A 13,534-nucleotide genomic window follows, 5' to 3' on the forward strand; every position below is an offset into this window, starting at 1 on the left:
CAGGCTAAAGAAGGATTTTAAACCTTGAGACAATTGAGACATGGATTGTGTATGTGTGCTATACAGAGGGTGAATGGGCAAGACAAAAGATTGAAGTGCCTTTGAACAAAGTATGGTAGTAGGTGCCAGGTGCACTGGTTTGTGTCAAGGACTGCAACACTGCTGGGGTTTTCATGCTCAACAGTTTCCTGTTTGTCTCAAGAATGGTCTACCAGAGATTCCCGGGTGGCGCAGTGGTCTAAGGCCACCAGAGATTCTGGGTTTGAGCCCAGGCTCTGTCACAGCCGGCCGCGACCGGGAGGCCCATGGGGCGGCGCACAATTGGCCCAGCGTCTCATCTCATCCTTGTCTCATCGCGCACTACCGACTCCTGTGGCGGGCCAGACGCAGTGCACGCTGACCAGGTCGCCAGGTGCACAGTGTTTCCTCCGACACATTGGTGCGGCTGGCTTCCGGGTTGGATGTGCACTGTGTCAAGAAGCAGTGCTTGGTTGGGTTGTGTTTCGGAAGACACATTTCTCTCGACCTTCGCCTCTCCCAAGTCTGTACGGGAGTTGCAGCGATGAGATAAGACTGTAACTACAACCAATTGGGGAAATTGGGGAGTAAAAGGAGTTTTTTTTAATTATAATTAAATTTTAAAATCTTTTTAAAAAAAGAAAAAAAGAAAGAATGGTCTACCACCTAAAGGACATCCAGCCAACTTGACAGAACTGTGTGAAGCATTAGAGTCAACATGGGCCAGGATCCCTGTGTCCATGCCCTGACAAATTGAGTCTGTTCTGAGGGGGGATGCAACTCAATATTAGGATGGTGTTCCTAATGCCTAATGTTTGGTATTCTCAGTGTATAATAACAATTCATTTGATTGTAATAATTCATTAATAACATTGTCAAACATAAAATGATAGCATGAATGAAGGTAGTGAATGGATTTTTAAAGTGTTTTCTAATGTTATCACGTGCCATGCAAAATTAGAACTCCACAAGTACAGCATCGCTCTCTCGCCTGGGGTTTGACAGATTCACATTCACAGCAGGGGGCCATGGCACTCTGTTCTTGAACAACTGTGCTATTTGACAGTCACCCAACCAATAATGTATTCATCAGGTAATACAAAACATTATTCCCAGCTGTTTAGTGTATGATGGTTTGCCGTAGGGCAACAACTTATCGTGGTAATTAAGACTCAGTTTGACTTCATTTGCTCTGACAGTGTTGCGCATGGCCAGAGTGAAACAGACAATCATGAGTCCCTTGTAGGAGGATATTGCTCTTAACCCTATCAGTCCCGAGATCCCAGCAAAGATGGGCTTTTCATTTATCTGACTTTCATTTATCTGCATGTCCAGCCCTTATATTTAGCCTCACAATGAAGTGTTTGACCATTTTATTTTCAGGACAACCAGGGCCACAAGTAGAAAACAAAACAATCTGACATAAACAGTTGCATTCATGAGTTTTATTGACAATAATGAGTTCTGCCAAAGCAAATATCGGATCAAAATGAATTTATATGAATGCTGTACGTTCAGAAATTCTTTGCTCGGTGAGAAATGAATATCCAACTAGTCAGCGACAACTGCGTGGAGTTTGTGATAGGGAACATGTGAGCTTATTACAGTATTATAGACAGTATGTCCTGAGATTTCCGATGATCTTCTATGTAGAAGAACCTTTTACCTTCTAACAGTTCTTGTGTAGCTTGTGGGCGTCATAGAGCAAAATTTGTACGTGTTCGTGAGAGTTTCAGCTTTTTATAGATAGCTTTTAATAGTTTGCAGCGCAAACCATTCGGACTCCACAGACGTTGTGGTAAAAATACCCAACCTCAGGCCCCATCAGGATATCATAACCACCGATGGTACAACCCAGAAATCTGTAGCTTAAACACCCCATTTTTAAAAAGGGGTTAGAATGCCGAAACATGCTGCCGCTACGGTGGGACTCATTGGGTTAAGTTGATTCAGTGGATGACTGCCTAAGAGTTTAAGCTGTACAGAATCTAAAATCCATCACATATTCATTATCAATAGGAGTACATTCCTGAGGTGATGGAAGTGTCCTATGGATTTTTCCGGTCTTGGCAAACAGCTTATAGCTTGAAGCAAAGTACATTTTAATAGCTGTCATTCACCTTATTTGTTTAAAGTTGACCTGGTCTATTTGCATAAATGAAGAATATTGATTACATATTTCTCAATGGTTGAAGACCATCTGTGTAGAAGAAAATGGCAACGGCTCTGATAGCTAATCCATTCGCACGATTCCAATGATCCGCATTCAATCATCCACAAAGCGTTATGGCGGAACAAATCCAAATCCCCACTTGCCCGTATTCAGAAGGCAAAATAGTCTGTCTCTTCCTGCCAGGGTAAGAGGGGCGAATTTCCCAACTATAGCAGCCACTCTGGGTGTCATTTCAGTCAAATTGAAATCTGCTCGATGGATCTTCAGTTACAGTAAAGGAATCATTAGAGGGATTTGCAGGAACATAGAATGCCATCCCTGTCATTATATTTCATTGATCCTTTTCACAGGTTTTGGGGGGCCTGAAAATCTCTTATTGATTTGTTCCAGAAAAATATTGACAGGTCTCTTCCTCTGATGATGAAGCACCCACCTAGCGAGCGTGGCAAGATGAGTAAAAACAGAGGACACATTCAGCATGCAGAAGCAAACTCCCATTGCCTCACTGGAGAAATGTGCTCCTTATGACAGAGGATGGCCAAGGTAATGGCTGGTGACTGCTACCATTGCTCATGGTAATGATGGTTTCACTGAGGAATACTGTGTACCTCTGTAACCTTATGCGTTTCTCCCTTGACTCTGCCTGGGTCCTAGGAATAACGTACTCAAGCTGGCATAGGGTTCCTATTTCCCCGTTCTAAATTAGCTGTGTAGTGATATTAGCATGGAATACTGACAGATTCTTCTCCTGACCTTTAGAATACCAGCGGGAAAATCATTATTTTTAAGTGCTTACTTTGTTATTTCATGTAAGATCTCACAATGGCCTGAGACAGACTCACGTATGCTCCCTGCTGTAGAAATATATTCTACTAATTAAACTGCAAGGAAACCGCCCACATAAAGGCCTTCAATTCTCTTAGCTATCTGCTCAATTCACTTTCATTTGAAAGAACAAAACGGTGATATGTGAAGAATGGGACTTCTTAACTGACTGGCCGGAACTGCCTCAAACCCTTGTGCTCTCTCCATGAGGCTTAATCGAAAGAGAAATGCAGCTACCTTTATGTTATTGAAGAGTATGCTTCCCACATAGTAATTACGCCTGTTATAGATTCAGACTCCAAACCCCTGTTGTCCGGCAGTGAGAAGGACCTATTCAAAAGGCCAACCATTATCTGTCACTGACACATTGCATTCAGCTGGCATTTCTTTTAAAACCTCAATTAACAGTTCACGTGTACAATATTAACGAGGGCCAAAGACGGAGCGCAAGTAGCCCAATGAATGCTGGTCCTTTTCACAGCAGCAACGCCCTCCAGTTTGCTGCCTACATGCACAGTGTAATAAAGTCTAAGCAGTCACTAATCTTGGAATAGAGCAAAGTAGCCTTCTTTATCACACAAATAAGGGCAAATTTAGTAAACAGAAATGTAAAGGCCGTTAATGTGTGAGATTTGTGGTTATCATTGCACTAGGAGTGTAAGTCCTTATCCCTGCATTATGCTCAGAGCATTTCATGAATATAAATATTGGAAATCCACAAATCAAAAGAATAGAAGACGAATATTATAAAATGACAATCAATTTATATGAAACTTGCAGATGGCGTGCCTTTGCACGCCATTTTATCTTTGTTAATGTTTTAACATTCGCCCCTCTTAATGTCTAGGCAGGTAGCCTAGCGGTTAAGATTGTTGAGCTAATAACCGAAAGGTAGCTGGTTTGAATCCCCGAGCCGACTAGGTGAAAAATCTGCCGATGGGCCCTTGAGCAAGGCACTTAACCCTATTTGCTCCTGTAAGTCGCTCTGGATAACAGCTTCTGCTAAATGACTAAAATGCTACCTACAATTCATTAACACTATCTACAATTCTTTATGCAAAATGCAGAGAACGCAACATTTTTGCTGCAATTTAGCACGCACAAACCTTTAATAAATATGCCCCAAAATTCCCTAAATGACTTAATATTTTAGTCAACAGCAACACAGGCTGGCTCTTAGAAATTATCTACATAGCCTGTAGACATTTCCGTATCTGCTGAGAAAACCTTTCAAGCTGGTGCTCTTCCTACAATATCCTAACTTTTTCTGGGTTTTGTCCACAACCATTTTTTAAGTGGCTTGCAGCGTTTTTGAGGGTCTGTGGGGAAAAGGCCCTCGTGTTTGTTTCGATGGAGAACAATATTATATACTGATTGTTTCCAGTTAACAAAAGCCTGGTTGACTGCACAATGGATCATGATTAGATTAAAGCTGCACTGTAAGAGCCCTGTCCTCCATTAAAGCCTGTTTTATCTCCCTGGACAGTGCCAAAATGGGACACTTACATTGTTCGGTCAAGTATCCTCAGTGAAAGACACAGGGGAGGTCTGTATTTGTCAAAACAGCTTACTGTATGTAGCCTACTGTAAGTCCAATTGTAACTCCGCTCAGATAGGCCTGCTTTAGTGTCCTAACATTTCACTTGAACCCTCTATTCTAGAGCACAGGCATAGAGACTGACATACCTTGACTGGTGCCATAGGAAGTTAGCTCCTGGTAAAAGTGACTTCGCCACAGTTGAATAGCATATGGTGTGTCAAAGCTTTTGACTACATTAGAGCTTGTGATTTGATTTGACATCAGCTGCAATGATGTCTTGAAACATTCATCATGCCACGGCATATGACAATGTGAAGTAGGCTTTTGAAGGACTAAGGTCTAAGTGAAATATTACCTCCTGGATTGTGCAAGTGGCTGGCTCCAGGCCATTGAACGGTGGGTTTGTAACCTAATAATACAATAATATGGAACACTTTAGGTGAAAACCAATCGCGCACCCCTAACAGGTCTTGCTGCTGTAATTGCATTATTGCTCCATTATTTCACAGAGAATAGAAAGCATATATTTTTCATCAGGGGTATCAATATACAGTGCATTTGGAAAGTATTCAGTCCCCTTGACTTTTTACACCTTTTGTTATGTTACAGCATTATTCTAAAATTGATTAAATATTTTTTTCCCGCTCATCAATCTACACACAATACGCCATAATGACAAAAAAAAAAGTTTTTTTAGAAATGTTTGAAAATGTATTAAATACTAAAAACGGAAATATGACATTTACATAAGTATTCAGACCCTTCACTCAGTACTTTGTTGTAGCACCTTTGGCAGTGATTAAAGCTTTGAGTCTTCTTGGGTATGACGCTACAAGCTTGGCACACCTGTATTTGGGGAGTTTCTCCCATTCTTCTCTGCAGATCCTCTCAAGCTATGTCAAGCTGGATGAGGAGCATTGCTGTAGAGCTATTTTCACGTTTCTCCAGAGAAGTTAGATCGGGTTAAAGTCCGGACTCTGGCTGGGCAACTCAAAGACATTCAGAGACTTGTCCCAAAGCCACTCCAGCTTTGTCTTGGGTGTGCGCTTAGGGTCATTGTCATGTTGGAAGGTGAACCTTCGCCCCAGTCTGAGGTCCTGAGCGTTCTGGAGCACTTTTTCATGGTGGATCTCTCTGTACTTTGCTCTGTTCATCTTTCCCTCAATCCTGACTAGTTTCCCAGTCCCTGCCACTGAAAAACATCCCCACAGCATGATGCTGCCACCACCATGCTTCAACGTAGGGATGGTGCCAAATTCTTACAGATGTGATGCTTGGCATTCAGGCCAATCTTGGCTTCATCAGACCAGAGAATCTTGTTTAGTTGCCTTTATGGCTAACTCAAAGCGGGCTGTCATGTGCCTTTTACTGAGGAGTGGCTTCCTTCTGGCCACTCTACAATAAAGGCCTGATTGGTGGAATGCTGCGGGATGGTTGTCCTTCTGGAAGGTTCTCCCATCTCCACAGAGGAACTCTGGAGCTCTGTCAGAGTGACCATCGGGATCTTGGTCACATCCCTGACCAAGGCTCTTCTCCCCCGATTGCTCAGTTTGACCGGTCGGGCAGCTCTAGGAAGAGTCTTGGTGGTTCCAAACTTCTTCCATTTAAGAATGATGGAGGCCACTGTGTTCTTGGGACCTTCAATGCTGCAGAAATGTTTTGGTACCCTTCCCCAGATCTGTGACTCGACATAATCCTGTCTCGGAGCTCTACGGACAATTCCTTCGACCACATGGCTTGGTTTTTGCTCTGACATGCACTGTCAATTGTGGGACCTTATATAGACAGGTGTGGGCATTTCCGAATCATGTCCAATCAATTGAATTTCCCAAAGGTGGACTCCAATCAGCTCAAGGATGATCAATGGAAACAGAATGCACCTGAGCTCAATTTCGAGTCTCATGGCAAAGGGTCTGAATACTCATAGCAAAGGGCTGAAATGCAAACACTTCTAAAAACCTGTTTTCGCTTTGTCATATATGTTTATCGTCTATATAGTCTGTGTTTTGATTCAGTTTACTGCTGCAACACCATTTCACCAAATCAAGTTCCGTTTCTAATTCTTATCTATGCACATACATGCAGATCTCATTATGCAAGTATCTATGTATATGGTACAAGACAATTTTTTAAACAATTTATTCATTGATTTCAGTCTCACCTTCAGTCAGGCCCATGTGGATGCTCCAATAGCTCTGCAGACACTGAAGCTCTTTCTTCATGCCCCTTTTACATCGACAGTCATACAGCGGGCTGACCAGCAGCACCTCCAGGGCAGCCTGGCACTCCCTGTTGGCCAGCATGGTGTCCCTCTCTCTGCCCACCAGGCACTGACGCATCACCCGGTAGCGGGAGCTGCACTGGGGGTTCTGGTTGCATATGTCACTGGCCCTCACGCAATCCAACCAGCCATGGGCACCCGTCCCAACCAGGGCCGATGAGGAACCACCCCAGGAGGACACAACCTCGTCTGAGGGAGGGAACAGGAGGCTGTTTCCATTGGTCTGACATATGGAGTTACACATGCTTGGGAATATTTGATGGATTTACTGTGTCACTGGTGCAGTATGAGTATTTCATAAGGTAAGGGAGTGTTTGCTAAACCTCTTCTTGAGTACCTCCGGGCGTTCCATGTGTTTGATATATTCCAGAACTAGCACATCTGACAAAATTGACTCAAGAGTGCTAGTACTGGAACACATGAAAGAAGTGGAATAGCTGTGGGGTACTAATTGAGGTTTAGGAAACACTGGTGTAAGGGATTTCTGATCACTGGATATTTTGTTTACAAATATGAAACACGCAAAGAATACATACACATATGGTATAAGGAAATGCAATTAAATAACTGTGTAATCACCCAGCGGACAAAAGTGGTTGCAATGACGCCATTCTGATGGTTCTTCTGATGCCTTGTTTGGGTTGAAATATTTGTATATGGTTTTCTGACCAGATATGGCATATTATATTTCATGTCTCAATGTTGTCATGAAAAATACATCTTTGGTCGTAATGTATTAGCTACAAAAACAAACAAAAAATCAACCAGAAAATGACATCATTATGACATCCCATGCCAAATGTTGTCCACTAGGAATTATATATTGGTCCTAAACTGTCTTGAGAATGTAATAATATTACTCTTCTCTCAAGAGCAGAATCTGATAGACCTATTATAAATGCAGGCTACTGTGCATTTGGAAACTCAAACTCCTTACAATGCTGCAATCTCAGGAGGCAGAATTTGGCATGGGACATAATAATCACATATTCTGGTTGTAAACTACATTTCTGGCTGTAGATACGTCAGATTACCAGATTACAACGGCATCAAGTAGTCTGAGGACAGACTTCATATTTTGGTTAACCGGATTAGAATCAGTTACATGTGTTTTGTCTGGTCACTAAAGAGATGTATTAAAAACGTAATTTTGAAATCAGTATAAAACACAAACATGACGTCATTGCAACCGGTTTTGCCAACTGGGATGAAACAGGTGCAAGATTTTCTTTGACAAATAGACCCAGGAACAGATCGAAATATATGATAGTTGTTTGACAAGTCATTTGTTGTTTGACATGTTCATTTGTATGTAGGCTATGATTAGCACACACGCATTTGATGCATCAATTAGTTATATGATATATTTCAGTCTATTATCTGTTATGCTTCATGATATTTTGCCCATTTATTGGCAAGATATCAGATCTGATTGGTCAAGACCAATAATTTGGCAAAATATCAGAATTGGGCTGCCTGTGCATGGTCATTGATCCCAATGCACTTACCTTCAGAATATTAAAGTGTTCCATATTGTTGTTGTGTATGGCAGTCAAATCAATAACAAACATAGGGAGAGCAAAACAGAGGCTTATCTATTGAATGGCATAGACAAGGAAAGATACAAACACTGACTCCTATTTAGATTGAAAGACTGACATGAGCGATACCTTCAAGTAAACCTGCAAACTGCTAAGGGGGATATTGCTATAGACTTTGCAATTGGCTTAAAGTACAGGGAGTATGCAGTACAACTAAATGATGCATGTAATCACTAACAGTAACTGATTAATTGAGCAGCTTCAACCAACAAGACAGATCCCCATCATCATCATCATCATCATGTTTAGGCTATGCATTAACTTTATATGAGTTATTTCACTTTCTCAACCTTAATCAAATAGGCAGACGAGATGTAAAAAGACAATACAACAAGCACTAACAAGTTGGGAGTATAGGTCAAATATTGCACCTAATAAGTTCAAACGTGCATTCTATGGGTAATTAAGGAAACAATTTAAATGTAATGATCCGACAGTAAAATGTAAGATTAATTTCACAATAAGTAGGTTAAAGGCGAAACATCCTCAAATGAAAGAGTCCCACTGAATCTATAATATTCATAATATTCACAACAATTACACAACTATCCCCATGCATGTCGTGCAATTGAATAAATTGTTTTGTCTGCATTTAAAACTTAAGAACCATCAGAATATAAATGTCTCACCTAATAGAAAAAGAACGAGGTAGAAATAAATCCACATCATGAAGAATTGGTAACCTAATTAGATTCAAGGTCAAGAACCTGTGAAAATGAGGATCCGATTTAATTTCTTCCTTTTGTAAACGTGTTGTATTTCCCTTTCCAAATAGTTGGTTCCGTCGTAACTACAACTGGGAGAATTTAAATATTCGCGCAAAAAAAAATACAATTTAGGCTACGGAACGCGCCTTCACAATTTCCACTCTCATTAATCCAGATTCCAGATTCGAAAATACACAAAAATGACTATCTCAAAATCGTCTTGGTAAAGGAATTAAATCCCAGTCTGTGAGCAGCTATTTCATAGGTCGTAGCCTATATATACACTGTACATATCGAATGAACTGTGGCATCTCTGCATCAAGAGCTCTGATGATCCAATTCGCAGCTCCCACACTTGAAACGATATGAAAAAAAAAGATTTGGCAACGATAATGATGTCAGATAACTTTTTACAATGACATTTCTCTGGAGGAACTCGGAAACTACAACTACTGTAGACTACGCAGGAGGGATATCGCCGAGTGAAGTCTTGACTCTCCAAAAGCAGCGCGCCTCTGACTTTCTGAGTATCTGCGCTTCTTTTTGAGTGTTCTGGCATCACAGGAGTTAATTTCACGAGCTTCGGGAAACCAGCAGAGGGCGATGCTGACTCACTCGTTTACTGGAAAAACTATGAACAACGCTATTTATGCAAGAATATGGCTTCTGTCAAATTATTATGATAGGAGTCCATCTTCTGGTTGACTGCTCGATTACTGGCCTACGGCAATTATTTTCAGTAGATTGTGACATTTCGGGAATTGGCTGTATCATGTATGTCATCAAATTAATTGTTGTTTTAATGCTTCCACAATTCCCTCATGCACCATAAAACGAGCATCCTCTTTAAAAAGTCAAGACAGGACATTTGCCTGTTCCTGCACATCACAAAATGTGTTATACATGTTATGTATTTGTCAGGTATATTCATGGGATCACATAAACCCTACTTTTACCATGTCAATGCCAGTTCATAACATGTAGGCCTACATGTCTAACAGAGTTATCGAATGCAGACCTCTCAGATGGCAAAGATAACAACAACAGGCAAATTCATTTCCACTATATCCCATCATTACACTCCATGGGACGTTATATTCATGGTCTCAAACCAGGAAGTAAATGTTGAGGCACAAAACCTACATTTTTCAAAATGTCTTTCACTAATGGCTGTTGTGCTTCATTGCTTAAATAGGTTCTGGCCATCATACATCTTTACAAATCTTGAAAACAAAGTCTATTTAGAGACAGGCACGTTGAAAAACTGCATGGCCAGTGCCTAATAAGGATGATAAACTGTCAGATGGTCATGTGTTACAGGGGCAGCACTGAGCTAGCCTGCCACGTCACTTCCTGGACTAGCTCAAACTGCGCATTTTGTCTTGAAAATCTCCCCCATGAGATGCCATAAAATCGACTTCCTTGACTTCAAGTGTGCCATTGAGTATTCACATAGAATTGAATGGTGTGATGTCATTGATGGGTTTATCCCATTTATATATTCCATCCACACTCTTAGAAAAAAACATACGCTATCTGGATTCTAGAACGTAATTGGGTTCTTCGGTTGTCCCTAGGGTTGAACATTTTGGGGAATATTCAGAGGTGGAAACTTTCCGTGGAATTAACGGGAATATATGCAAATTAATATTAACCATTTAAATGTAGATGTTTTTCACATTGAATATATTTACCATATCATAAGTAGATGTAATTGCACATGATTAAATCCCTCCAATAGAAAAAAAGTATAATTTAGTTAGGAATTTTACTTTAATTAAATGAGTTGACTCTTCACATGGGATGATTTCACTGAACAAAAAAAAGGGAATATTGAATGATCCCCAATGATCCATTGCATCTGTAAAGCTTTGGTTGTCTTCCTCTCAGGCTTCCATGTCTTCTCCCTGGACCTCCTCAATGTACACCTCTTGAACATCAGACTCTGAGGCCTCATCTTCACTGTCACTTTCCAAACTTCTTAAGGATGGCTCGTTGTCAGGCTCAAGAAGCCTCAAATTTGCCTGGATGGACACCAATTTTTCAACCCTTGTATTGGTCAGCCTGTTGCGTGCTTTGATGTGTGTGTTCCCAAAGAAGGACCAAATGCGCTCTGAGGCAGCTGATGTTAGTGGAATTTGGAGGATGATGGAGGCAACAGGGGAAAGAGCCTCAGATCCACAAAGTCCCTTCCACCAGGTGGCTGATGAGATTTGTTGGCACGACTGCCATATTGCATCTCCATCGCAAAGCCCTTGCTTGAAAAGTGTACCTCGCCAGACTGCCAGCATACTTGTGGTCCAACATGTACGCTGCGGTGTGTGTATGGGCTTCAGGCAGAAGTCTTCACGCTATTTGATATATTTCAGAACTGCAGTTTCCTCTGCTTGGAGCAACAGTGAAGTGGGCAGGGCAGTAAGAATTTCTTCTCTTACATCTGCAAGCAGAGTCTGAACATCAGACAGGATGGCATTGTCTCCCTTAATCCGTGCAATGGCTACTGCTATAGGTTTCAAGAGTTTCAGGCTGCTTACCACTCTCTCCCAAATACATCATCCAGGAGGATCCTCTTGAGGGGGCTAGCTATATCAACAGACTGTGATATGGCCATTTCTTGGAGAGACTCCTTCCCCTTCAGGAGACTGTCAAATATGATGACAACACCACCCCGACGGGTGGTGCTGGGCAGCTTCAATGTGGTGCTCTTATTCTTCTCACTTTGCTTGGTGAGGTAGATTGCTGCTATAACTTGATGACCTTTCACATACCTAACCATTTCCTTAGCTCTCTTGTACAGTGTATCCGTTGTTTTCAGTGCCATGATGTCCCTGAGGAGCAGATTCAATGCATGAGCAGTACAGCCAAGGGGTGTGATGTGAGGGTAAGACTCCTCCACTTTAGACCAAGTTGCCTTCATGTTCGCAGCATTATCTGTCATTGTCTGTCATCCAAGGTCATTGACTGCCTTCAGCTCATCTGCAATGTAGAGACCGGTGTGTCTGTTGTCCCTTGTGTCTGTGCTCTTGTAGAATACTGGTTGAGGGGTGGAGATGATGTAATGAATTATTCCTTGCCCACGATCAGTCGACCGCCCATCAGAGATGATTGCAATACAGTCTGCTTTCTCTATGATTTGCTTGACCTTCTCTTGAACTCTGTTGAACTCTGCATCCAGCAAATGAGTAGATAAAACATGTCTCTGGTTGGAGGGGTGTATGCTGGGCGTAGAACATTCCGAAATCTCTCCCAATACACATTGCCTGTGAGCATCAGAGGTGAACCAGTTGCATACACAGCTCGAGCAAGACATTCATGAGCATTTCTCTGACTACGTTTCTCCATTGAGTCAAAAAACCTTCTGATTACAGGAGGACCATGAGCTGTTGCTATTGATAAGGTGTCATCATTTTCACCTTGAATAGAAGTAGAGAGACTTTTGTCAGATGTTGCTTGTTGTGAGCGCTGAGGGAAATGTATGCACTTGGCCAGACTATTCTGCATCCTTGTGGCCTTCTTCACATATAATTTGGCACAGTATTTGCAAATGTACACAGCGTTTCCATCTACATTAGCTGCAGTGAAATGTCTCCACAGATCAGATAGTGCCCGTTGCATTTTCCTGTAAAGATGAGAATAAATGAGTAAAAAACAAACAAATACAATTCCATGTACAGATAAATAGTTAAGCAGTTAGATTAAACAACTCCTTTGTATGATAAATGTTTAAAAATGAAACATGTATGGAAACAGGTGAATTAACACTCCTCAGTTAGCAGCCTCAAGCAAGCTAAACCCCACATGTCAGCAAAAACTAACTAGCAGAGATTGTTAACAAGGTATACATGATTTAAACACACTTTGCTGTAGGCTACTATTTACAAGTTACAACAAAAAATGATGTATGTCATATAAAATATATTCACCCCACCCAGTATTGTAATCAAAACTTAGCAGAAAGCATGTAGTCCTTTGCTCAGACAATGTGGTTGGTTGGGCTCAATAGCATCTCATTAGTGTGAAAGATCTTGAGAATCAGCTGTACATGTGATGGAAGAGAGCACTGCACACATGATGGAAGAATGCACTGTGCATGCAGAGGGTTGCAATTCCATTGAATTGGGGAATGTTTAACCAAAATATGCCACAAGACCTAGAATTGCCTTGTGTATCCCACAAAAAAAGGTTCACTGTTATTTAGCTAACCTTTTTGATGAATTATAAGAAAAATTCCCAAAATTCCCAGGCTTAACTTCCCATGGAAAATTTCCAGGAAAGTTTCCGACCCTTTGCAACCCTGGTTGTCCCCATAGGAGAACCCTTTGCATAACCGTTTTGTTTTTGTTTTTTGCCTAACCTATTCCCCAGACGGTTCTACATGGAATCCAAAAG

General features: G+C 41.4%; 1 protein-coding gene across 1 annotated transcript in view; it reads right to left on the minus strand.

Annotated features, from left to right (window-relative positions):
- The window catches only part of LOC112263151 (GDNF family receptor alpha-2), a 75,635-nt gene extending 65,969 nt beyond the window's left edge, over window positions 1-9,666 (minus strand). The window contains exons 1-2 of the mRNA XM_024439162.2: window positions 9,068-9,666; window positions 6,718-7,026 (exon numbers count right to left, since the gene is read on the minus strand). Coding sequence (XP_024294930.1) covers window positions 6,718-7,026; window positions 9,068-9,107 — 349 coding nt within the window. The 5' untranslated portion in view covers window positions 9,108-9,666. The remainder of the gene's footprint in view (window positions 1-6,717; window positions 7,027-9,067) is intronic.
- Window positions 9,667-13,534: the final 3,868 nt, after the last annotated feature.

This window comes from Oncorhynchus tshawytscha, linkage group LG12 (genome assembly GCF_018296145.1).
Source record: "Oncorhynchus tshawytscha isolate Ot180627B linkage group LG12, Otsh_v2.0, whole genome shotgun sequence".
NCBI lineage: Eukaryota > Metazoa > Chordata > Actinopteri > Salmoniformes > Salmonidae > Oncorhynchus > Oncorhynchus tshawytscha.